The 24,142-nt window shown below is 36.3% G+C and overlaps 5 protein-coding genes and 2 non-coding genes across 24 annotated transcripts; 6 read left to right on the top strand and 1 right to left on the bottom strand.

The window, feature by feature from the left end:
- Positions 1 to 352: 352 nt before the first annotated feature.
- On the top strand, positions 353 to 2,740 carry C4H (cinnamate-4-hydroxylase). Its single transcript, NM_128601.3, has 3 exons — positions 353 to 1,466; positions 1,552 to 1,685; positions 1,906 to 2,740. Exons 1-3 carry the CDS (start codon positions 682 to 684, stop codon positions 2,502 to 2,504), a joined length of 1,518 nt encoding a protein of 505 aa, NP_180607.1. The 5' UTR covers positions 353 to 681; the 3' UTR covers positions 2,505 to 2,740.
- Positions 2,741 to 2,948: 208 nt separating this feature from the next.
- Positions 2,949 to 9,314, top strand: AT2G30480 (uncharacterized protein). Of its 13 annotated transcripts, NM_001336267.1 has the most exons (21): positions 2,957 to 3,204; positions 3,395 to 3,476; positions 3,638 to 3,660; positions 3,758 to 3,942; positions 4,084 to 4,140; positions 4,209 to 4,251; positions 4,391 to 4,512; positions 4,694 to 4,789; positions 4,917 to 4,971; positions 5,128 to 5,224; positions 5,317 to 5,521; positions 5,785 to 5,938; positions 6,020 to 6,057; positions 6,395 to 6,461; positions 6,546 to 6,638; positions 6,733 to 6,758; positions 6,862 to 7,158; positions 7,349 to 7,691; positions 7,783 to 7,841; positions 7,924 to 8,039; positions 8,967 to 9,314. In NM_001336267.1, the coding sequence occupies exons 2-20, from the start codon at positions 3,435 to 3,437 to the stop codon at positions 8,037 to 8,039; spliced, it is 2,118 nt and encodes a 705-aa protein (NP_001324341.1). In that variant the 5' UTR covers positions 2,957 to 3,204; positions 3,395 to 3,434; the 3' UTR covers positions 8,967 to 9,314. The 13 variants fall into 13 exon arrangements, with proteins under 13 accessions (NP_001324344.1, NP_001324343.1, NP_001324341.1 ...); NM_001336270.1 differs by having other exon boundaries at positions 2,949 to 3,204; positions 7,349 to 7,695; positions 7,924 to 9,125; NM_001336262.1 differs by lacking the exon at positions 8,967 to 9,314 and having other exon boundaries at positions 7,924 to 8,604.
- Positions 9,315 to 11,087: 1,773 nt separating this feature from the next.
- On the top strand, positions 11,088 to 15,937 carry HSI2 (B3 domain-containing transcription repressor VAL1). The gene is made up of 12 exons (NM_179815.3): positions 11,088 to 11,768; positions 12,028 to 12,109; positions 12,207 to 12,308; positions 12,396 to 12,940; positions 13,030 to 13,126; positions 13,213 to 13,387; positions 13,509 to 13,585; positions 13,680 to 14,039; positions 14,134 to 14,183; positions 14,301 to 14,414; positions 14,535 to 14,599; positions 14,884 to 15,937. Exons 1-12 carry the CDS (start codon positions 11,641 to 11,643, stop codon positions 15,459 to 15,461), a joined length of 2,373 nt encoding a protein of 790 aa, NP_850146.1. The 5' UTR covers positions 11,088 to 11,640; the 3' UTR covers positions 15,462 to 15,937.
- Positions 15,938 to 17,415: 1,478 nt separating this feature from the next.
- On the top strand, positions 17,416 to 20,291 carry AT2G30460 (Nucleotide/sugar transporter family protein). 6 transcript variants are annotated; one of them, NM_128598.5, is made up of 9 exons: positions 17,416 to 17,522; positions 17,688 to 17,732; positions 17,841 to 17,996; positions 18,245 to 18,429; positions 18,533 to 18,600; positions 18,922 to 19,054; positions 19,171 to 19,332; positions 19,412 to 19,684; positions 19,797 to 20,276. In NM_128598.5, the coding sequence occupies exons 3-9, from the start codon at positions 17,876 to 17,878 to the stop codon at positions 19,914 to 19,916; spliced, it is 1,062 nt and encodes a 353-aa protein (NP_180604.4). In that variant the 5' UTR covers positions 17,416 to 17,522; positions 17,688 to 17,732; positions 17,841 to 17,875; the 3' UTR covers positions 19,917 to 20,276. The 6 variants fall into 6 exon arrangements, with proteins under 6 accessions (NP_180604.4, NP_001154542.1, NP_001324801.1 ...); NM_001161070.2 differs by having other exon boundaries at positions 17,416 to 17,732; NM_001336258.1 differs by having other exon boundaries at positions 17,481 to 17,522; positions 17,841 to 18,429; positions 19,797 to 20,291.
- A 55-nt stretch (positions 20,292 to 20,346) lies between these two features.
- Positions 20,347 to 20,417, top strand: AT2G30450. Its single transcript has one exon. It is a non-coding gene; the product is annotated as a tRNA-Gly (tRNA).
- Positions 20,418 to 20,419: 2 nt separating this feature from the next.
- AT2G08390 lies at positions 20,420 to 20,506 on the top strand. Its single transcript, NR_140332.1, has one exon. It is a non-coding gene; the product is annotated as an other RNA (small nucleolar RNA).
- Positions 20,507 to 20,822: 316 nt separating this feature from the next.
- TPP (thylakoid processing peptide) lies at positions 20,823 to 23,683 on the bottom strand. Its single transcript, NM_128597.3, has 6 exons — positions 22,525 to 23,683; positions 22,176 to 22,244; positions 22,010 to 22,087; positions 21,730 to 21,816; positions 21,579 to 21,646; positions 20,823 to 21,461 (listed from the first exon to the last, which is right to left on the bottom strand). The coding sequence occupies exons 1-6, from the start codon at positions 23,119 to 23,121 to the stop codon at positions 21,338 to 21,340; spliced, it is 1,023 nt and encodes a 340-aa protein (NP_180603.2). The 5' UTR covers positions 23,122 to 23,683; the 3' UTR covers positions 20,823 to 21,337.
- Positions 23,684 to 24,142: the final 459 nt, after the last annotated feature.

Genomic DNA, 24,142 nt, shown 5'->3' with positions numbered 1-24,142 from the left:
ATAAAAGACTTGAAAACTTGCTAAAACGAATTTGCGAAAATATAATCATACAAGTGCCAGTGATTTTGATCGAATTATTCATAGCTTTGTAGGATGAACTTAATTAAATAATATCTCACAAAAGTATTGACAGTAACCTAGTACTATACTATCTATGTTAGAATATGATTATGATATAATTTATCCCCTCACTTATTCATATGATTTTTGAAGCAACTACTTTCGTTTTTTTAACATTTTCTTTTGTTGGTTATTGTTAATGAGCATATTTAGTCGTTTCTTAATTCCACTGAAATAGAAAATACAAAGAGAACTTTAGTTAATAGATATGAACATAATCTCACATCCTCCTCCTACCTTCACCAAACACTTTTACATACACTTTGTGGTCTTTCTTTACCTACCACCATCAACAACAACACCAAGCCCCACTCACACACACGCAATCACGTTAAATTTAACGCCGTTTATTATCTCATCATTCACCAACTCCCACGTACCTAACGCCGTTTACCTTTTGCCGTTGGTCCTCATTTCTCAAACCAACCAAACCTCTCCCTCTTATAAAATCCTCTCTCCCTTCTTTATTTCTTCCTCAGCAGCTTCTTCTGCTTTCAATTACTCTCGCCGACGATTTTCTCACCGGAAAAAAACAATATCATTGCGGATACACAAACTATAATGGACCTCCTCTTGCTGGAGAAGTCTTTAATCGCCGTCTTCGTGGCGGTGATTCTCGCCACGGTGATTTCAAAGCTCCGCGGCAAGAAATTGAAGCTACCTCCAGGTCCTATACCAATTCCGATCTTCGGAAACTGGCTTCAAGTCGGAGATGATCTCAACCACCGTAATCTCGTCGATTACGCTAAGAAATTCGGCGATCTCTTCCTCCTCCGTATGGGTCAGCGAAACCTAGTCGTCGTCTCCTCACCGGATCTAACAAAGGAAGTGCTCCTCACTCAAGGCGTTGAGTTTGGATCCAGAACGAGAAACGTCGTGTTCGACATTTTCACCGGGAAAGGTCAAGATATGGTGTTCACTGTTTACGGCGAGCATTGGAGGAAGATGAGAAGAATCATGACGGTTCCTTTCTTCACCAACAAAGTTGTTCAACAGAATCGTGAAGGTTGGGAGTTTGAAGCAGCTAGTGTTGTTGAAGATGTTAAGAAGAATCCAGATTCTGCTACGAAAGGAATCGTGTTGAGGAAACGTTTGCAATTGATGATGTATAACAATATGTTCCGTATCATGTTCGATAGAAGATTTGAGAGTGAGGATGATCCTCTTTTCCTTAGGCTTAAGGCTTTGAATGGTGAGAGAAGTCGATTAGCTCAGAGCTTTGAGTATAACTATGGAGATTTCATTCCTATCCTTAGACCATTCCTCAGAGGCTATTTGAAGATTTGTCAAGATGTGAAAGATCGAAGAATCGCTCTTTTCAAGAAGTACTTTGTTGATGAGAGGAAGTGAGTTCATTTTTTTGTTTCTATTTTTAGTTTTATCTTTTGAGTTTGATTTTGGGAAATTGACATTGATGATTCATTCTTACAGGCAAATTGCGAGTTCTAAGCCTACAGGTAGTGAAGGATTGAAATGTGCCATTGATCACATCCTTGAAGCTGAGCAGAAGGGAGAAATCAACGAGGACAATGTTCTTTACATCGTCGAGAACATCAATGTCGCCGGTAACTTCTATTTCTTACTTGTAGGATACGTAATCAATCCTCTAGACGTCTCTGCTTGCATAAGGAATTGGACATTAGTGTTTTAAGTGAATCCTAGAAATCCGGAATTGTAACCATAACAGGAAATTAGGCTCATGTAGGTTGGTTTTTTGGTCTCCCCTGAAGAGGCTGGATTGTATATGGTTTTGTGAAGCTGATATCTTGATTTCTGCTGAAACAGCGATTGAGACAACATTGTGGTCTATCGAGTGGGGAATTGCAGAGCTAGTGAACCATCCTGAAATCCAGAGTAAGCTAAGGAACGAACTCGACACAGTTCTTGGACCGGGTGTGCAAGTCACCGAGCCTGATCTTCACAAACTTCCATACCTTCAAGCTGTGGTTAAGGAGACTCTTCGTCTGAGAATGGCGATTCCTCTCCTCGTGCCTCACATGAACCTCCATGATGCGAAGCTCGCTGGCTACGATATCCCAGCAGAAAGCAAAATCCTTGTTAATGCTTGGTGGCTAGCAAACAACCCCAACAGCTGGAAGAAGCCTGAAGAGTTTAGACCAGAGAGGTTCTTTGAAGAAGAATCGCACGTGGAAGCTAACGGTAATGACTTCAGGTATGTGCCATTTGGTGTTGGACGTCGAAGCTGTCCCGGGATTATATTGGCATTGCCTATTTTGGGGATCACCATTGGTAGGATGGTCCAGAACTTCGAGCTTCTTCCTCCTCCAGGACAGTCTAAAGTGGATACTAGTGAGAAAGGTGGACAATTCAGCTTGCACATCCTTAACCACTCCATAATCGTTATGAAACCAAGGAACTGTTAAACTTTCTGCACAAAAAAAAGGATGAAGATGACTTTATAAATGTTTGTGAAATCTGTTGAAATATTCCCTTGTTTTGCTTTTGTGAGATGTTTTTGTGTAAAATGTCTTTAAATGGTTCGTTCTACGATTGCAATAATAATTAGTGGTGCTCATTGTTTTGGATGGATCAATGTTATACTTATATCATTTGAAAATCTCATGATTGTTGGACTTGGACCATAGTTGTTAATTTGAAGGTTTCTAGGTTCTAACGTTAATAATCTTGTTCAAACCAAATAAATCTCATTACACAATTTGGGGAGGTGTTAAAAGATTACCAAAATAGGTTAATTACAAATTCGACTATTTCCAGTAATATGGGCTAATATAGGCTCCAATTTAGATACTAATAATGGGCTTTATAAAGCCCATTTATTTTTCTCCTTAATATCATCACTCGCAGAGATTACGCAGCGGGAATAAAAAAACACCAAATGCTTACAAGAAATTTTCGAAATTTGAAAGACCGTTCGTTTCGTTGTCTTTGATTTCCCCTGCTGCAAATTTGATCAAAGATCATCGGATTCATCATTCGGTAGCAGCAATTATCAAGTTCTCGTAATCGTTTCTATGCTCCGAGCTCCGTTTTGGGGACGCGATTCAGATACTGTCGAAGCTTCTCGAATTTTCTAAATATATCTCTTTCTCCTCTCTCGAATCTGTATGTTTTTTGAGGGATTTCGTAGAAATTTTACCTAGATTCTTCTAGATCTGATCGGAAATTTAGGATTAGGATTCAAAATTTTCAGTCTCAGTGACTAATTGATAGTGAATCGCAACCTAGTTATGGAATCGTTGGGTCGAATTGTTCGTGGTGGCGTCGAAATTTTAATTTCGAAATCTTTGTGCAGTCGTACAATTTGAAAACTCTAAGAACCGGAATTTCTACGAATGCTGCAATGGATGGGAGGATCGAGGCGGAAAGTAGCCGCTGTGAGTGACTTTTTCCTTTTAGTGATATTTCAAATTCAGAGGTCCGTTATAAATGGGGTGAAGCTAAAACCTCTTGGTGTTGGGATAATAGCTTATTTTTCTTATAATTTGTTTTCATTTTGACTTGTTATTGTTTTCTGGGAACCTTTTGGGGTAATCAGTCACACACGTCAGTGAAGAAGAGGTGTGTAAGCTCCTTCTTGTTCTCTTTATGAGATGTTTGTCAGCATATGCTTCCCATTGTGCTTACACTTTTAATTTCATCTTTGTTGCACCTGAAGGCAAAAACAATATTTTGAGCAGAGGAGACAGCAACAGCATCAGTTCACAGTTGGGTCTGAGAGCTGTAGTAATGATATAAACAATAGTAATCAACACTTAAGAGAACACCAATCTCTGGATATTCTCAATTTGCTGAATTTGTCAACCGCTACTCCTGAATGCAAACCTTCTGGTCCAGAAAATGGTAAGTATATGCTTGTTATGACTTCCAGCAGTCATAATTGGAGTCAGTTTATGAACCATTTATTTGCTTTATCGCTCAGAACCATGACATGTAATTTCACTTTGCATTTTTCTTGTTTGTGTCACTTGTTAACGGAAAAAGGAATGCAAGATCTGGATGCTGATTTTTACAGCCTTAAGGACAACATGTCCGGAGTAGGTAAGGTCGTCAAACTCATTATCTATGAATATGGTCCTCTTCTGCTCATGTTGTATGTGATAATGCAGGAAGTTCATTTAACCATATAGCAGAACCTACTTCCTCTAAGAGGCAAGCCAGTTTTCTTTGTTTTTGCTTTCATATAATGCCACTGCACAAGTTTTCTTTCTCAGCATGTATATCATCTTGGTTATCTTGCTAACAGAATTGCACATTTTCATAGAAATTTTGATGCTTTACTTTCTTACAGGACTTTGTTTAGTATCCCTGACAACCAGACAAATGATTTCAAGAAAGCAAACACTGACAACCAGACAAATGATTTCAAGAAAACAAACACCACCGCAGATCTGATGGATGGCACTGAGCGGAGTAAGTAATCACTATAACTTTAGTATTGAGACAATATCTAGAAACTAGAAAGGTTTACTGTAGTTTGTTTTCATTCTGGTTTGACTTCGCAATCACTTTTTGTTGCATGCTCAGTTATCAGAATGTTAGCCATCTGCAAGTCTCAAATTTTATGTTGACATGGACATTATACATTTTTCAGAGTTATCTGTCTTTGATTTGGTTGGTGATGATCATACAACAACCAACCTGGAAGAATGTTCTCCGTCTGAGGCTCACATGGCATTTTCAGTCGAAGGTATAGATCTTAGAGATCACAGAGTAGTGGAAAATTTCAACTTTCCATGTGTACCTAGATCATGATCAGTCTTTAAGAGGTTATCCTACTGTGCCTCTCTCGTGTGACTCTTACTTTCTCCTTTCAGGATTAGGTAAAATAAACACGGAAACTCCAGTTAATTCCCCACAACCATCAGACAGGTGATTAGCATTCACGAGTATTTTTTTTTCTTGGGACTTGTTTGCATTTTGTTTGTTTTCCTTTTTATTTATTTATACTGTTTTCTCTTACATTAGCAGTAATATGTACCACTTAAGATATAGATCAGTGATTTTATTTAACTTGTGATGTGAAAGAACTTTTGTGTACCGGTGCTCCTCTCCATGGAAGGATACTGGTCAACCAGATACATCACATGTCAGGGGAAGGCTCAACGACTTTGAGAACGAAGTGGTAACAAAGTCTCGTCATCTTATCTTTTAGCTGTCTTCCATTCATTTCTAACTCTTTTTTCCTGACCGGATATTTTCATCTCCCTCTTACAGGACACAATGATTCAAAGTAGCAAAATGTTCCAAGATGACAGCCTTTATAGGTCTCCAATTGGCATACATGCTAAAGATGGGGGCAGAAAGCAAAAACTGCAAACTTTCAGTGATCACTTGCACAAACAATATAGCGACTCTAGAAATTACTTCTGTGACGTTGCAGATTTCAACAACAGCAGGTTCTCTGACGATGAATGGAATGGTAATGTCTTATGCAAAAGGTTTATTTTCTTTTCATTCACAAATCACCATCTATGCAACCCACTACCTTCTGAAATTTATGGAAAACATGACTTGATCAAAGTAGCATGTCACTTCTTAGTGAATATTACACAATTTCATGTGGTGTGATATGAACTATAGGGAATCTTTTCTGATATAAGATATGTGCACCTGTTTCTTTCTTTCCTCACGAGATCAAGTAAAAAGATGTATGAATTTGATTTCTTGTCCTTCCTTAACCAGCTAAGCCCGCCTTTCTTGATGACGGGGAAGATAGTTTTTACTGGAAGGCCGAACAGCCATGCCAAAAGGAGAGTTTGAACCCTGATTTCCTGAAATATTGCAATGATTGCACTGAGAGTCGCTCTTCTACAGAACACCATAGGAAAAAGAAGAGGTAGTCTTCAAACTCTCTTATTTCGTCACTTTATGATGGTGATACTGTGCCTTTTGACATTAAAAGTCTTCTGCGTTTTAGGGATTACCTGGAAACGACCTGGAGGTCCAACATTAGAGGTGGGTTTATCTCAACTAAATTAGGAATAACAGCTAACACGCATATATGCTTTTATCAAAGAATTTTCATTTGACCTTGTTAGTTGTATTCATAAAATAATTATAGTCTAAGCGTATGTCTTTTGGAGGTTCATTGACTCAGTGTTTCATATCATTCTTTTGGAAGTTCTAAATCATATCTCTTAAGTTTTAGTTCACTTTCTTTCAGTATCTCTTAGTTTCCTCTGTTGTTGGTGTTTGAAGTTGGAGAAATATTTGTGATTTATCTACATATTTGTTGGAATTACTGGGGTTTTGCCTATTTATTTGCTAATTCCTTGGTTTTTCTGTATTTCAGATTCACCAACTCGAAGATCACATCTTTTAAAAAGGAATATCGATTATCCAAGTTTCGCAAAGGCAGCGTAAGTCAATTCCTTAAAATGCATCAAGCCATTTTTGAACTCATGCTGATTAAACTTTTCAAACATAACATCTTGTTATTTCAGAACCTCCGACTTTGATTTTGACAATGTATTTGACCGACCGGTTTGGTCATCCATTGTACTTGAGGAAGATAAAGACAGCCATAGTTTGCGTAGGTAAGCATCTGCGATATTTTTCTTTCTGATTGTGTTTCATATACTTTATATAGAATGAACTGCAATCCTGACACTAGCTCACTGTTCTTAACAGCGAAGAATCTTGCTCGTCTAGTGCAGGTATTGATTTTTCTGAAGAATTCTTGAGAATCATATGTTAGGATTTTGAAAACATTTCATTCTTCCTAGTTATTGAACCGTCACTGCCCCTAAATCTTGTCAGTTTGGACCAATGAAACCCACAATTCACAGTTTGAGACCAACACAAGACAAAGGAAAAGGGAAACTAATAAGTTTAGCAACCTTGGAGACAAAAAGTATATCAATACTGACCTTTTCCAAGAATCGTGGGAAGACTGGGAAGTGGATGATCAACATATGAAGAGACAAGTTAGGTCTGGAAAGCAGGGCAGACTATCAAACTCAGGAAAGTTAAAATCTACCAGTCAGAGAAAGGGTGGTCTAGACGCGTCTTACGATTGGTTTGGAGAAGGATTTACATCAGCAGGAATAAACTCAGGTTTGTTTCTCTTATTTATATTTCTAAAACATCTTCAAAGGCTTGTCTATCATCCTGTCCCAAGCCACGGTGCAGAGATCTTATATCTAGAACCATAGAATATATTTGGATATGGTTTCAGACCTAAAACATAATCATTATCTTGGCGTTCTCTCTCACATGTAAACTCCTGTTTTAACTTCTGTCACAGAGATTACAAGTGAGAGGAATAAGCCATATCCTTTCCTAAACCCTGAGCGTGGTTCCTCTCACTGGCGTTCATCTCGTGCCCCTGATTCTATTCCGGAAACATGGATTCCCAAGTTTTCAGTAGGAGGCACCGGAGATGATGATGATGGTGACCACGATGAAGAGGACTATGTAAACTGTTTATCAGCAAACCATAAATCTAAACTAGCAGGAGACACATGCGGTTTTGAGAATGACACGTTATCAGAGAACGATAATGAGCAAAGCAGAGAAGTAAATCACCCAAAAAATCAGGGAGATGAGACCTCATCATCCATTGCAAAGAGCCTCTCAGACGAAAATGAGTATGTACGGTGAACATTGTCACACACTTCTTTGTGTTCTTCACTAACATCTCTTACAATATGTTACACTGACACATAAAAATTTCTTAAGTGTTGTTAGATGTAACCCCAACAAGGAGGTCATGGAAGCTCGTCACCAAAGAAACAGAGGTAAATTTAATTCTGTTTGCTAAGATAATTTGTTTATTACCTAGAATTATTACAAAAAGCTAACATATGAATCTTGAGACAGAATCAGGAGAAAAGACAAGTAGAGACCCGTTCCAACAAATGATAATGCTGGAAAGACGCACACTTCAGCTCGTTTGTTTTAACAAGGCATTGCTTCTTGACTCTTTAAAAACTTAGGTAAGAAATTCATATCCATATCTTGGGTCTTTAGTTCAAGTTATCACCAAATCTGATATGTTTCTTAAGCATAAGGAAAAAAGTGTTATTTTTGGTTATATCTTTCATTGAGCATGCACCACTAGGTTACACAGATATAAACACCAACCATATCTGGTTGTCGATATAGCGTTTGTACCTACCTTTTACATGCAACCGTGTTTGTCACTTACCCACGTTCTGTCTTTACTATTTGAGACGTTCTTGTTGGTCTATACTTCATGAAGGCAAATATAATCACGTAAAACATGTTTGTGACCAAATTTAGGTAGACATGGTTTTTTGCATAGTGAGTTTCATTTTTTGTTTTTTTTCCCTTTTAAAGATTCCAAATTCATTCCTGTAACATTAACACATGCCGTTGATTTTCACAAAAGCCTATATGGCTTATATATGACATATTTTTACTCTGATACTCGATATTTGAGTTAATAAAGTTCATAATGCGTACTTTTCTTTTAGAAATGTGGTATACTTTATTGTTTTTTTATACTTTAATTATATGAGGGGTAATGAGATGCCATGATATTAGTATTGTAATTATATATTTTATGAATAAGATAAACAAAAAAATGTCTATTGCAAGCTGGGAACGTGAGCCCCAATTACAGCTGTGTGTGTGTATCAGGCATTATTGCAGTTTCTATCAGTTGATTCTGTTTCTTACATGCCGTCCTACAAAATCCTTTGCATGTTAATTAATTACTTAAAAAATATCCTAACTATATTATTTATTTCTAAGTATACATAAATATTAGAAAATAACATGATTATGATGTTGTGACCAGAGAAAAAAAAAATCTTCAAGATCACGAGTTTGAATACCAATGACAAAACAATAACTCTTTAACATGTTTTGGTCCCGAGTGTGAATTAAGAATATTGCAGCTTATGTTTTTGGTTAAAAGAGAAAAGAAGAAAGGTGAATCAAGAATATTGCGGCTGTTTGTTTCTCATGTGCAACATGTGTGGTACGAGATTGATGATTCTTGTTACGTTAGCCAACATCGCGTGATGACAACTATTCTAAGACGAGGTTTCACATGGCCGAAACATTAAAGCTTCGCTTAATCATATCAAACTCCAGAATTTAGTATACTTGATCATTATTTAGTATGCAATTATGCATGTAGTTCAAACTAATCATTGGATTGGATGTATTAGTCTAGATTTCAAACGTAATTTTTTTCCAAGGTTATGCTGATTTATATGTTTGTGACTTATCCGAATGTTTTTAACAACCAATATACAAATATTCGAAATTTGAGAATCATCATATCCTATTATCCTCACTACCAGTTAAAAAATGTCATTTGTGGAATTATATGGAAACACAATAGGTGAAAAAAGAAGAAGTTCATTACGTGCTTTGAATTTTATAGTTGAATTTCTATTTCAGTTTTATAATCCAGTTGTACTTGTATGATGCGAATCTAATCTAGTGGTTCGGACTATCCAAGTCAGTTTCATGAATTAAATTATGGGGGAAAAATAAAACTATTTATTACAAGGATAAGGGCAAAGTGGCCCTAAGTTGATTATATATCTCTTTTGCATGGTAAAAGATTATTTCCACATATGAAAATATGCAAAAATCCAAAAAAGGATTATGTCTATATATTTTGCTGTCAACAAGAAAATTCCATAAGTGTATAATGAAATTTAGGATAATACATAGAATACCACTCTTTTTACCAGACGGCGACATTTTACACTGAGTTAAAACTTATAAGTTTTTTACTCGTTCCAACAGTAGTCAATTACTCGATAGGTGTTACAAGCCTAGCTATATATAAGGTCAAAAAAGGGAGTGAAAAAACGTAGTAACTTAATAGTAGCTCGTTGATAATATAGAAGATTCCACCCAAAAGAGAGCGATTCCAAAAGATATGGTGTCATTTTAGTTAGATTTAAATTTGAACTAATTAGATAGAAAAGATTAAAGATTTAATGGGAAATACGAAGTGAATAGAGCATGCATGAGTAAAAGTTAGAACAAATAGATGATATATTCTTGGGTAGTAACGTGTTATTTGACAGAAAATCACATGCATATATAAAATCGTGTGAACACTTATACTGTATGTTTATCATGCGCATGGACTATTGGACTCCATAAATAGCAAGGTTATGGTTAAATGTAGTAAAATGGCAAAAAAAAAAACATAATATATTATATATATATATATATATTCAATTAACTACAAATCCTTCAAAAGTATTAACAAAAAATAAACAAATCCTACAAAATATATTGTGTTGATTTTTTGCATATTTCTTTTTGTCGATGGTATTTTCTTCAGTGTAGGAAAAAAAAATTCAATTTAAGCAAGAATGAATTTTTAGTTTATATTCCACCAATTCTTCCCATTTCGTTTGCAAGTTCTCTATAAATTTGGTATCTTATTTTGGAATATATATTCTACCATAAGACTACATGTTTGATATGAATCGTCAATTTTTACTTATCTATCGGTCTCAATCCACTCTAAGTTTTAGGGTATTCGGAACTCAAATTTGGTTAGAATACATATACAGAGAATGACGACAGGTAGAGTATATAGCATATACATGTACGCGATCGCAAATTTCTATTATAATCTTTAATTAGATAAGTAGAATTTATGTACTATTATTTTCTTTTCTTAGGATAATTTTTATAACTTTTACAAACTTAAATTAAAATGATTTCTTAGAGTAATTGACAATAACAAACCAAGAAAGTCAAAAGAGAAAAAGAAGAACCTCAAAGTCTTTTGTGCATGTGTGTGTTAGTGTCATGCATGCACTCTATATATTTATGATTTGCAAAAAGAAACATATATGTTTCTATTGAATAATTCTTTCTTTTCTTGATGAAATAATCAATATTTCCTTATATAAATAATACCCCAACTGTAGAAAGGAAAATACCTATAAATTAGTTGAATACATATAACCAAATATTAAAATTACGTCACCATACTATTTTTTTTCCAAAATATATGATTCCTACCAACCCTAAATTTCATTTCTATATATATTATATACCAAAAAAACATATCTTAACAAAGTCAAAAAAAAACCAAAGTCTTTCACTTTGTGTCTGTTCTAAATCTCTGCGAGTTTTCTTACTTTTCGAGTTTTGTGTGTGTCTTCAAGTGTCGTGCATGCATTTTATGCGTTTCGTTCACTTGCATGCTCTCTCCCTCTTTCTCTCTCTATCTCACCCATAAAAGTTTTAATTTTTCACATCGATAAATTAAATTGAAACAAAAAAAAAAATTCACCCAAAAAAAAAAAACCTCGTTGCCTTCTTCTTCGCCGTTACAGTCCTCTTTCTTTCTTCAATTCGCCGTCAAAATCTTCTCTTTCTCTTCCCCCGCCGGTCCTTCACCAATCCTCTGATCTCTCTACACACGAACCTTTGATTTTGACCAACGTCGATGCATGTTCATGACTAGTCTCTTCCTCAATCCTTCAATTTCATCAATTCACGTCGATTTCGTATCCGATTCGTTGTTCTAGCTCTTTGTGTGGTGTTAGGGTTTTAAGATTTTGGAATTGGGGTTTGGAGTTTGTGATGTTTGAAGTCAAAATGGGGTCAAAGATGTGCATGAACGCTTCATGTGGTACGACTTCTACTGTTGAATGGAAGAAAGGTTGGCCTCTTCGATCTGGTCTTCTCGCTGATCTCTGTTATCGTTGCGGGTATTTCTCAATCTCTCTAATTTCCTATTCTAAACTCCAAATTTCGTTTGATTTTTGACTAAAGTCTCGATCTTTTCGTGACCCTCTTCTTGATTCTCTGTTTAGCTCTTAGTTTGTTCATGTTCTGTTTTTTTGACTACGTATATGGTTTCTTAGTGCGAATCTTGACTCTTTTAATCTATAAATAGGGAAAAAATATGTGACTTTGGTACATAAAAGGAAAAAAATTGAGACTTTGGTTGTAATGATTTTGTTATAGATCTGCGTATGAGAGTTCTCTATTCTGTGAACAATTTCATAAGGACCAATCTGGTTGGAGGGAATGCTATTTGTGTAGCAAGGTGCGTTTTTTGAAACTGTGTGAATATGTTTGTTTTTTCTATATATAGAGTTTAGTGGTGATGTTTTGTTGTTCTGATTGAGATTCTGTGATGACAGAGACTACATTGTGGATGCATTGCTTCTAAGGTAACGATTGAGTTAATGGACTATGGTGGTGTTGGTTGTAGTACATGTGCTTGCTGCCATCAACTCAATTTGGTGAGTTTTTACTAGACTCGGTTCAGCGTATTCGAGTATATTATATGTAAGTTGTTGTTGTAAGGATTCTGTCTTCACGTTTTTCAGAACACAAGGGGTGAGAATCCAGGTGTTTTTAGCAGATTGCCAATGAAAACGTTAGCTGATAGGCAACATGTAAATGGCGAAAGCGGAGGAAGAAACGAAGGCGATCTCTTTTCTCAGCCACTAGTCATGGGCGGAGATAAAAGGGAAGAGTTCATGCCTCACCGTGGGTTTGGTAAGCTAATGAGTCCAGAAAGTACAACCACCGGGCATAGGCTGGATGCTGCTGGGGAAATGCATGAATCATCACCTTTACAGCCATCTTTAAATATGGGTTTGGCTGTGAATCCGTTTAGCCCATCTTTTGCAACCGAGGCTGTCGAGGGAATGAAACACATCAGTCCTTCTCAGTCCAACATGGTCCATTGCTCTGCTTCTAATATACTGCAAAAGCCATCAAGACCTGCTATTTCAACTCCTCCTGTGGCTAGTAAATCCGCTCAGGCGCGGATTGGAAGGCCTCCTGTCGAAGGGCGAGGGAGAGGCCACTTGCTTCCGCGGTATTGGCCAAAATATACGGATAAAGAGGTTCAGCAGATCTCTGGAAAGTATCCTTTATTTGCTTCTAGTACTTTTGCCAAATATTTTATTCTGGACAGACTTCTGGTGACTCATTGTTTATCTTAACAAATTCTAGTTTGAATTTGAACATTGTACCTCTCTTTGAGAAAACTCTTAGTGCCAGTGATGCTGGTCGCATTGGTCGTCTAGTTCTTCCAAAAGCCTGTGCAGAGGTAAATTTCCCATTCCTATGGTGATGTCTTTTCTTGTCCTTGAAATATTTTGTAGAGTTATGACTGATGTCTGCATTGGTATATAGGCATATTTTCCTCCGATTAGTCAATCCGAAGGCATTCCTTTGAAAATCCAAGATGTGAGGGGTAGGGAGTGGACGTTCCAGTTCAGATATTGGCCCAATAACAATAGTAGAATGTATGTTTTAGAAGGTGTCACTCCATGCATACAGTCCATGATGCTACAGGCTGGTGATACAGGTACTTTTAATATAGTTCATGTCTTAGCTAAAGCTTCAAGCATTTGCTGGTTTTAACATCAAATTTTCATGAACCATTTTCTAAAACTATTGTTGGTTTTCTGTGTTTTTCACCTCTACAGTAACTTTCAGTCGGGTTGATCCTGGCGGAAAACTAATCATGGGTTCCAGGAAGGCAGCTAATGCTGGAGACATGCAGGTTGGGGTTTCTATGAACTGGTTTCTGTAGGAATGTGCTGGTTTTTATTTTCTGCTTAGCTCCATTCTTATCCGGTTACAATATTTATAAATAGGGTTGTGGGCTCACCAACGGAACATCAACTGAGGACACATCATCGTCTGGTGTAACAGAAAACCCACCCTCCATAAATGGTTCCTCGTGTATTTCACTAATACCGAAAGAGTTGAATGGTATGCCTGAGAATTTGAACAGTGAGACTAACGGGGGCAGGATAGGTGATGATCCTACACGAGTTAAAGAGAAGAAGAGAACTCGAACCATTGGTGCAAAAAATAAGAGACTTCTTTTGCATAGTGAAGAATCTATGGAGCTGAGACTCACTTGGGAAGAAGCTCAGGACTTGCTTCGTCCCTCTCCTAGTGTAAAGCCTACCATCGTTGTCATTGAGGAGCAAGAAATTGAAGAATATGACGTACGTGGTAGATCATGTTGTTTTTTACAACCATTTGATTAACCCTTAACTTGATCCTTGGTTAAGTCATAGTTCATGTTAATGTTATACACAGGAACCTCCTGTCTTTGGAAAGAGGACTATAGTCACTACAAAACCTTCAGGGTTAGTTATTTCTTTCACTTCTCAAGTAAAAAAATAAAATGAATGGCAACGTATCTTCTCCTATAGTTTACTTCCATACTTGCAAATGATTTACTAACAAATTTCTTTGTGGTCCAGTGAACAGGAACGATGGGCAACTTGCGACGACTGCTCTAAATGGAGAAGGTTACCTGTAGATGCTCTTCTTTCCTTTAAATGGACATGTATAGACAATGTTTGGGATGTGAGTAGGTAAGAACTTTCACAAGTCTTTTCTTTAATCTCATGATCGCTTAAATCGAAGATCATTTAGAGTTTTTTTTTTTCTCCCTAGTGTCCTGTCACTGTAATTAATAATATATTCATTGATAGGTGTTCATGTTCTGCACCGGAGGAGAGTCTGAAGGAACTTGAGAATGTTCTTAAAGTAGGAAGAGGTATGAAATCTTTTATTTCCTGGCCTCTCATGGTTCTTTCTCATTATCTAGACTGCTTCCAAGTAGTTGTGACTTCTGAGCAATTTATGGTTTGGCGTTCATATAAAACATTCAGGATATGTATCTGTTATTTGTGCATGTTGCGCCTTCCTTATGTTAGAATTTTATCAAAATATGGATTGTTTGCTTGGTATCCTGCAAATTTGTTTCTGAACGCAGCTTACTTTTCATAATCTCAGCTTATTGAGAATCTCAAGACACTAACTGTATGCATATATATATAGAGCACAAGAAGAGAAGAACTGGGGAAAGCCAGGCAGCAAAAAGTCAGCAAGAACCGTGTGGTTTGGACGCACTGGCGAGTGCAGCAGTCTTAGGAGACACAATAGGCGAGCCAGAGGTAGCGACCACGACCAGACATCCAAGGCACAGGGCTGGATGCTCTTGCATCGTGTGCATTCAGCCACCAAGTGGGAAAGGTAGGCACAAGCCTACATGTGGCTGCACTGTGTGTAGCACCGTGAAGAGAAGGTTCAAGACGCTTATGATGAGGAGGAAGAAGAAGCAGTTGGAGCGCGATGTAACAGCAGCAGAAGATAAGAAGAAGAAGGACATGGAACTGGCTGAGTCTGATAAGAGTAAGGAGGAGAAGGAAGTGAACACAGCGAGAATAGACCTGAACAGTGATCCATACAATAAAGAAGATGTTGAAGCTGTTGCGGTGGAGAAAGAAGAGAGTCGAAAAAGAGCAATAGGACAGTGTTCGGGCGTGGTGGCTCAAGACGCCAGTGATGTTTTAGGAGTTACAGAGTTAGAAGGAGAGGGTAAGAATGTTCGTGAAGAGCCGAGAGTTTCAAGCTGATATGGAAGGAAAAAGGGAAAGGGTAAAAGCCAAAGTCATAGCCAGTTTTATTAATATGCTGAGACCAAGAGTAGGAGAAGAAGAAGAGAAAGAGAGAGAGAGAGAGAGAGAGAGAAGTACAGTTTTGTGTTTGATTCTGTCATAGTTGTAGGAAAAATAAGTTTCTGGTTCTAAACAGCGACAATGTCCCATCTTTTGTTTTTTGTTTTTGTTTTTGTATTTTTATGGTATCGTGTTGAGTTTGGGGTTTATAGTATGTCTCCATTAATCTAGGTTTTGTTGTAGAAGGCAAATGGAGCTTTGTGCTTGGTGATGAAACAGTTGAGTTGATTTTTTTTTTTGTAATTGTTTTCAACCAAATGCCTAGTTGGTTTAATTTTTTTAAAAGTTGTTTCTTATAATATTGTTAAACACAAATTATGACAGTTGTTGAAAACTGCATGAAGTAGACTTGTAAATGGTATAAGGAGATTAATTAAGAGGTTAAATCATTTTACCAAAAACAATTACGATAAAACCTCTACAAATTAATAATATTAGAAACGAAAAATTCTATATATTCATAAATATATTAATTTATCGATAATTTTAATAATTATTAATTTATAGTGAGGTTTACTAATTTTGTAATTAAAAAAATAATATCTAAAAAACAATTTTTTCTTTACAATCAATATATTTCTAAAACAGTTACAAGTAGAAAAACAATAATAAGTTTAGAATAAAAAAACAACATAAACTTTTTTACATGTAGTAAGCATATTTGAAATGAACTCTACCAGAATTAATATTAACTTAAGAAAAACAAACAATATTAAGTCATACTACACTAAAGTTTTTACATATAATATATATATATATATGATGTCATATATAAAATACTATTATATATTATAAATATTAAGTTGTATATATAGCAATAAGTTTAACAATTGTTAATTTATGATATGATGAGATAATATGTTTACATAGAATTTTCAAAAATGACTTCTTAAAATTATTTTATTGATTTATATCATTTATGTCATAAAAAATTATTAATATATAAAAAATAATAATTCATCGATTATTAATTGATTGAAGTTTTACGTTTATTGAACTAATTTTGTACATGGTACTTCGCTCTTGGTCCTCATCCATTACCGATAGGATAGAGATATGTTACTACATGATTTAATGGCTAAACAAAGATACTTTCGGTTTCTTCGGAAAAATCTAATTTCAAAAGAACCGTCTACTTTTACTTTAGGTAAGTATGTATTCTTGAAAAAAATTTGATTTCGTATCAAAGTTAAAGGAACCTAGATTTCGACATTAGGTAAGTGTGCATTACTTTGTTTTTGCTTTATAACTTTGCATCATCAATTTTTCAATTTGATAAACTAATTTTGTTTTTCAGGTGTCGATTTCATCCGAATGAATAAGATTATAATTAATGTGGCCACCTTTAATATATGATTTAACTTCTTCAATAATCTCTTTATACAAATTATGAGCTTAGATTGAACTACGAGGCACTTAAATTGAACTAATTATGTGTTTGAAAAAAACTTAAATACCACATGCAAAAAGTTTAGTTTTATTTTAAACTTTTAAGCAATTATGAGCTACTTCTCAACTGTCCATTTAAAATGACATGTTATATGTTCTTTTTTTGTTGCTCATAGTTATGTTATAATTGTTTTTTTATTATTATTATGAGATTGTATTAAAAGCTCAAAGAGCTAATGCTATAGTTTTTTTTTTTCTTTTTTTGTCATCATTTTAAAACGAGAAGTGTAGCCAATGCTATAGTTAAATATTATATTTAATACTACACAAAAAATCAAGGTTATTCAATTCAAAAGAAAACCACAATGGACAATATATGCCACATTTGCACCTGAGAAATGAAATACATCCATGTTTTCAAATTTACATTTAGCCCCGTTATAATATTAATTACATATAGGACCCAATTTTGACGTATGGTGAATCTCTTGGAATTTACAAAAATAGGCTTCTTCTTCCAAATTCACAGATTCTCTTCTCCTCCATTAGAACTTGTCTGATTCTCTCAAGGTCTCTCTCTCCATTTTCTCTCCTTTTCTTCTCCTGAATCTCCGTTAAACTATTTTTTATCTTCATCGATAGATCTAGGGTTTATTGCTTCAGGATTCTTCGACTTTACACTATCCTTGTTCTGCTTGTAATTTGACGTGTTGTTATTATCTTCCATTGGTGCAGTTCAGCTTCTCCTGCTTTGAATTCTCTCGCATTTTCGTAAATGAGGTTCCTTTTTTCTTCTCCGCGTTGCTCTTACAGTTACTTTTGGTTTTGATTGGCTAAGCATGTGATGTGAGTTTGATTCCTCCATACTGTAATTGTTGGTTTTATTAGATCATCGTAGATCGTGATAGAAGAAGCGAGCAAATATGAGCGATGCCCAGAAGTTCCAGCTTGGAACAATCGGCGCTTTGAGTTTATCCGTTGTGTCCTCTGTTTCGATCGTGATCTGTAACAAGGCCCTTATTAGCACCCTTGGTTTCACATTTGGTAAGATTATGTGTCTACTAATTCTGGTTTGATTCCACAGGAAACTATTCGAGGTATCTAGTGGCTTTGAATCATACTTTTTGTTTGTGTGTCCCAGAAATAAGGAAACTTTTTGCTTCTTTATTGATTGAATCTCTACTTTAGTTCTTCTTTACCATGGGTGAACTCCATTCATGATAACAGTTTATGCATGGAATCTCATAGTCTATCTGTGTGTAATCATTTATTACTTTATATTGAACTTACAGCAACTACTTTGACAAGCTGGCATCTTTTGGTGACATTTTGTTCACTTCATGTGGCATTATGGATGAAGTTTTTTGAGCACAAGCCTTTTGATCCACGAGCTGTCCTGGGATTTGGTGTATTAAATGGTATATCCATTGGATTATTAAATCTCAGCTTGGGTTTTAATTCTGTTGGTTTTTACCAGGTACAACCCTTATTTCTTTTTTGTCGTTCTAGCTGCTGTTGAATGTGATATCGTGTTCTTAACCTCGTTCTTGTATACATGTCTTCTCTTCCCTTGATATCAGATGACAAAACTTGCAATCATCCCCTGTACTGTTGTCTTAGAGACCATCTTCTTCAGAAAGATGTTCAGGTTAGCACTGATATTGTCTAAGTAATATGTCTTTTTTCCATTACATGTATGATGTTGGTACTCTTGGAGATAGCTGTATTAGGATTGGTTTAGAAATTGATATTGGCCTAACGTCGAAGTAGTACGTCTGTCTTCCAATAGTTTATTTTGGTTTACTGTGGAATGGTTGAGCAACTTAGAAACTTTCTTATGTATCCTTTATCCCTTTTCCCTTTGAGTGAGTAATTCTTCTTCCCAAAGTTTCTTGGTTCCATACTTCCATTAGTTTGTCAAACGATTTTCAGGTCAAAGGCCTAATGATCCATTTTATTTCATTTGCAGTCGAAAAATCCAGTTTTCATTAGTCATCCTTCTCCTTGGTGTTGGAATTGCAACCGTAACAGATCTCCAGCTTAATATGCTGGGTTCTGTCTTGTCGCTACTGGCTGTTATCACAACTTGTGTTGCCCAAATTGTATCCTATGCTTATATTCTCTTTCCCCTTTCCATATGTCTTCTATTAGCCAGTGGTTCAGCTAAATAGTAGTCTTTGTTGGAGTCGTTGCTGTTATCTTAACCAGTTATATACAGATGACCAATACGATCCAGAAGAAATATAAGGTTTCATCCACCCAACTTCTGTATCAGTCTTGCCCATATCAAGCAATCACACTTTTTGTTACTGGCCCATTTTTAGATGGTCTCTTAACCAACCAGAACGTGTTTGCTTTCAAATACACGTCTCAAGTTGTGGTGAGAATGAAGCAATATATGTGGAATGGTCTTCATTATTGCTTCTACATATTTACAAACACACCTTGTTTGAATGCAGTTCTTCATCGTCTTGTCCTGCCTCATATCTGTTTCAGTAAACTTCAGCACGTTTCTCGTCATTGGAAAGACATCTCCTGTCACTTATCAGGTTCTAGGACATCTAAAAACATGCTTAGTGTTAGCATTTGGGTATCTTTTGCTGAAAGACGCATTCAGCTGGCGCAACATTCTTGGTATTCTTGTCGCCGTGATTGGAATGGTGCTTTATTCCTATTACTGCACACTCGAAACCCAACAGAAGGCCACAGAAACATCAACTCAATTGCCTCAGGTAAATAGTTTCACCTTCCCTTTTGGCACAATGTGACTCAACTTCATTTCATTATATGCGTAACGAGAAAACAAGAGTTGAGAATTGATGTTGTGAATGTGTCTTGTCTCAGATGGATGAAAACGAGAAAGATCCGCTAGTTAGTGCGGAAAACGGGAGCGGATTGATATCAGACAATGGAGTGCAAAAGCAGGATCCTGTATGGAATTCAAACAAAGATTTTCAAGCGTAGAGCTGGAGCTCGATATCTGAAATCTGTTGTAGTATCAGATTTCATAGGTTTCCGTTTGTCAACTTTGATATCTCTCTTAGAGAGAATCTACAGCTTCCCTTTCAAAGGAAGGGGGGAGAGGATTAGAGGAGGAACAGCTTTTTGTTGATCCATTTCATATACATATTACCAATTTTGGCTTTTATAGGTTTGTATCCAGAAGGCCTTTTCGTGGCTACGATTAAGGAAAATACGAAAACAAAAGTGAATTTTACTACTTTTGTAGCATGGTTTATTCTACTTTATATACCTAAGAAATATGAGCAACAATTACTTCTGTAATGACTTTTTACTACTTCGTAGTTGGTACAAACTACAAAAGATTGTGTTGTTTTTACATGATACTTTATAATATCTATATTAATATATTTAGTCGTGTTTAATCAAAAAAGCACCAGTGGTCTAGTGGTAGAATAGTACCCTGCCACGGTACAGACCCGGGTTCGATTCCCGGCTGGTGCATTGAGCTATGATGATATAGGCTTCAGCATTGGTTGGGTCCATTGCATTCTTCTGAACTATCAGTTGATGTATGCCACACCTCTGAGCTCTTCTTTTTTTTTCCTCGTCAATTAATTTTTTAAAGTTTTGTCTGCCTAAAAACTTTCTTCTTTTTGATTAATCATATTAAGCATCTCGGCTATAAAAACCACGGTCTACTAACTTAACATGCATTGGACTAGTTTTAGTGGAGAGTGTTCGAGTTAAAATGAGAAGCTCACGATTGCATAACGGAACATTTGATTCGCTAGGCATCTCCATTTGTAAAAGTAGCCACTCCAATACAAAATGGTCGATGATGGTGAGTGGGTGAGACAAACCCACCACCACCTCAAGAAGATATATTTCTCTGGTTAAGAATTTGAATGGTTGACAAAGAAACGGTCACTCTATATACTTAGAAAATATAGTCATACATAGACACCATCGGTCTAGTTATAATAATAACCACTGGATTAATGCCCAGTGAAAATAATTGAGTAGCCAAAACATGAATATAACAATATCCCAATTTACATACAACAACACAAAGGAGGTTTTACACGATTCTATAGTACAAACTCATAACAACAAAAAATCACACTTTTGTTTAACAGTTGCCTTTATGGCTTTACTACAGTATCTTGTCCAGGGTTTTCACACATAACAATCACAGTAAATCGTTTCCTTTTCTTTGCATCTTCCATTCCTTTTGTACACGTAACATCTCCGGCTTCCCGACCATCAGCTAAGAACCAGATGCGATCCATAACGATGATACAGTATGTATCTGCAGATATCATAACGGTTTTGAGTTTCAATTCCAAGTCTACCCAATTCTGACCAGACTGGTTTTGCACAATCTTGTGCTTTAATCCTAAGAAAAATCCAACTTTCTTTTGTCATGAAACTGCAACAGGTCCCCTTGTGATAGCTTGGTCGTGGTATATGGTGTCTGATACTTTGCTCGGTGGCCAGTACCGGAACACAGATCTTCCAACGATGTTCTCTATTGGAAGTGGACCCCTGCATGCACATTCACCATAATCAATCATCAATGGGGACGCACATTACCATTAATCAACACAATTGCCAACTATTAAAGACATTAAAAGAATGCTCATAATCGATCATAGAGTTTACCAGTTATGAGAGTCAAAGCTTTTGTTGCGGTTATCACCAAGGACAAAGACATAACCTTTGGGGACAAACTGCAAATAAACATGAAAAGCAAACATTGTTAACAATCTGATACTCAACAAGGATGAACAAGTGGTAAGTAAAAGTTGCTCACCATTGGTTCCATTTCATATGACATTGGTTCTAAGACAAAATCTTCTTCTTGCACAATGTCATTCACAAAGAGCTTCCCATCACGAACCTGCATGGTACATCATCTACAGGTTAGACAAAAATTTGATTAAAAAAACAGAAAAAGGGGTTAGGTCCATTTCTGAAAAAAAAAACTTGTAGTCCGAGAAAGCCTCTACACAAATAATACCGACCGAGGTGAAAAAAAGACTTCAATGGGTGAAAAGGATCAATCAACAAGTGGATTGGATATAAGGGCTTACTTCAACCCAGTCACCTTCACTTGCCACTATCCTTTTTATGAATACATCATTGGAACTGTAGCCATATTCCGGATATTCCTGCAATTCAAAGGGAGAATATCATCAAATTCTTTAGTTTACAAAAGTTGATACATCTGAATAACAAGAACAATGAACTGTGACTTACCAGCAAAATTGGAGGAGCCTTGAAGATTACTATATCTGAAACCTCTGGCTTCCTGAAAAAGTATGAGACCTGACCAACACCAAGGCACACAAACGGTCAGTTTAGTCATAAAGAGACTAAAACAGCCTCATTCACAAACCTACATCAAGCAACTAAACAAAGCTCAAGGTGAAGTCTAGCAATCACCTATAGAAAAACCTTCACATTCAATCACATAAGAGTATCATACAACTATCTCCATCCTAAAACATGCAAGAACTAATTCCAGAACCGTGTAGAAAAAGTCACCATCCATCATCAGCTATGTTTTATGATTACAATTATACATGAACAGACTCAGAATTCATACCTTCTCCGCCATAACGCGATCACCCTTGTCCAAGGTAGGGTACATAGACGTTGAAGGAATCGACTTTGGCTCCGCAAGAGCTGATCTAAAAAGGATAGAAACAGTAACCGCCGTGAAAGCAGCCTTAGCATCCTCAGAACAAACACTCAAAAGCTTATTAACCCATCCACTTCCTCCATTCCTCGATTCCTTATCATCATCATCATCACAAACTGTTCCTCCTTTATCCACGTCATCAATCACCGGTGGATTCTTAATCCATTTCGACCCTTGAAGAAACGGAATAATAGAAGAAGCCTTGAAAGATGAAACCCCCAGAACATTCATCGTTGACGACTCATGACCCGTCGTTGACTTCAATATCGAGATCAAACCCATCACAAGCGGGCTTTGACTTCCTTCTCCGATGAGCTCCCTCGCGATGCTACCATACATCGATGCAGGTCGATTCCGAGGAGATCTATCGAAATCACGCTTGTGGGAGAAGAATCTAGGACGAACCAAGGATTCAAAGCAGTAACCACCGGGACCAACACGGGTCCCGACGAGATTCCGAGCAACATGGGTGGAGTAAGTGAAAGTGATTCTTATCGCCATAACTACGAATTTGATGAAGAACTTGAACAAGTAAGGGTAAATCGAAGAGTCGTAAAGCAACAAACTTTCAGCTAAAGAGAGACTTAGAAGAACAAGTAACCCATTTCTAATCAAACGATCAGTGAATTGTAAACAGAATCTACGAATTGAAAGGTCGGACTAAGTCCGACGAGTCAACCGGAGGAAGGTGAATTCACTCCGGCGAGATTGATTGGATTCAGGTGAGAAGCAAAAAACCGTGAAAGGTGGAGACTTTAGAGAGAGAAAGATCTGGGTATGCCTAAAGAGAAGATCTTTTAGTTTGAGATTAGTTGTGCAATCAAAGGAAAGGAAACTTCTTGGCGAGTAGAGAGAAATGGTGATTGGTGAAGGTGAAACTCTTTTTTCTCAATTTTAAAATTCATTTTTGTTATTTTTAGCAGAAAGTCAAACATTTGACCGAAAAGGAAGAAGAAGGAGATAAGTCAAATCCGGCTGCTGGGCTTATTGGGTCACACGATCATGTCGTTTCATTTGTTATGCTTGACGAACGAAACCACTATATTTTGTTTAATATTACTTTCTTTTAAGTAAGGATAAAACATGTCATTGTTTTACAAAAAAATTAACTGATAAACATTTCTGGTTCCCTGAATATACTTTTTTTTTTTGTGAAAGGGTTTTCTTATATAACTTGAACATAAAAAGTATACAAAAAAAAACAAACAATAACCAGAAACTAGATTGGGGAAGAAGACCAACTAAGGTACTTAACAAAAGAAGATATCAAAACCTATATATCTTGATAATGATGGATTCTTTTTGGTTTGTCATGTTAATGATAGTTTTTAGTGTAGAACAATAAGAAATTGACTGAACAATTGTTAAAAAGAGTAAATATGAAGAGAAGAGTCACACATGAGACTCTGCTCATTTGTGTTAAAAAATAAAATAAAAATGACTCGGCACATTCTATAAAAAATCAGATGCGACGGTATATTCTATTAGAATAGTTTAAGAATACAGATCAGATTCCTGAGAA

This window comes from Arabidopsis thaliana, chromosome 2, assembly GCF_000001735.4.
Source record: "Arabidopsis thaliana chromosome 2, partial sequence".
NCBI classification, from domain to species: domain Eukaryota; kingdom Viridiplantae; phylum Streptophyta; class Magnoliopsida; order Brassicales; family Brassicaceae; genus Arabidopsis; species Arabidopsis thaliana.
This window is presented reverse-complemented; position numbering and strand designations above follow the sequence as displayed.

Bases quoted from the DNA above. Each gene is read 5' to 3' on its own strand.
- C4H (NM_128601.3), top strand. From the start codon at position 682: ATGGACCTCCTCTTGCTGGAGAAGTCTTTAATCGCCGTCTTCGTGGCG. The intron at 1,467-1,551 runs GTGAGTTCATTT...TCATTCTTACAG, and splicing joins TACTTTGTTGATGAGAGGAA to GCAAATTGCGAGTTCTAAGC. The intron at 1,686-1,905 runs GTAACTTCTATT...CTGCTGAAACAG, and splicing joins CGAGAACATCAATGTCGCCG to CGATTGAGACAACATTGTGG.
- AT2G30480 (NM_001336267.1), top strand. From the start codon at position 3,435: ATGCTGCAATGGATGGGAGGATCGAGGCGGAAAGTAGCCGCT. The intron at 3,943-4,083 runs GTAAGTATATGC...TAACGGAAAAAG, and splicing joins ACCTTCTGGTCCAGAAAATG to GAATGCAAGATCTGGATGCT. The intron at 6,058-6,394 runs GTGGGTTTATCT...TCTGTATTTCAG, and splicing joins CTGGAGGTCCAACATTAGAG to ATTCACCAACTCGAAGATCA.
- HSI2 (NM_179815.3), top strand. From the start codon at position 11,641: ATGTTTGAAGTCAAAATGGGGTCAAAGATGTGCATGAACGCTTCATGT. The intron at 13,586-13,679 runs GTTGGGGTTTCT...ATTTATAAATAG, and splicing joins CTAATGCTGGAGACATGCAG to GGTTGTGGGCTCACCAACGG. The intron at 14,415-14,534 runs GTAAGAACTTTC...ATTCATTGATAG, and splicing joins AATGTTTGGGATGTGAGTAG to GTGTTCATGTTCTGCACCGG.
- AT2G30460 (NM_128598.5), top strand. From the start codon at position 17,876: ATGAGCGATGCCCAGAAGTTCCAGCTTGGAACAATCGGCGCTTTGAGT. The intron at 17,997-18,244 runs GTAAGATTATGT...TTGAACTTACAG, and splicing joins CACCCTTGGTTTCACATTTG to CAACTACTTTGACAAGCTGG. The intron at 19,055-19,170 runs GTATCCTATGCT...AGTTATATACAG, and splicing joins CAACTTGTGTTGCCCAAATT to ATGACCAATACGATCCAGAA.
- TPP (NM_128597.3), bottom strand. From the start codon at position 23,121: ATGGCGATAAGAATCACTTTCACTTACTCCACCCATGTTGCTCGGAAT. The intron at 22,088-22,175 runs GTAAGTCACAGT...TTTGAATTGCAG, and splicing joins AGGCTCCTCCAATTTTGCTG to GAATATCCGGAATATGGCTA. The intron at 21,817-22,009 runs GTAAGCCCTTAT...TGTACCATGCAG, and splicing joins GTGAAGGTGACTGGGTTGAA to GTTCGTGATGGGAAGCTCTT.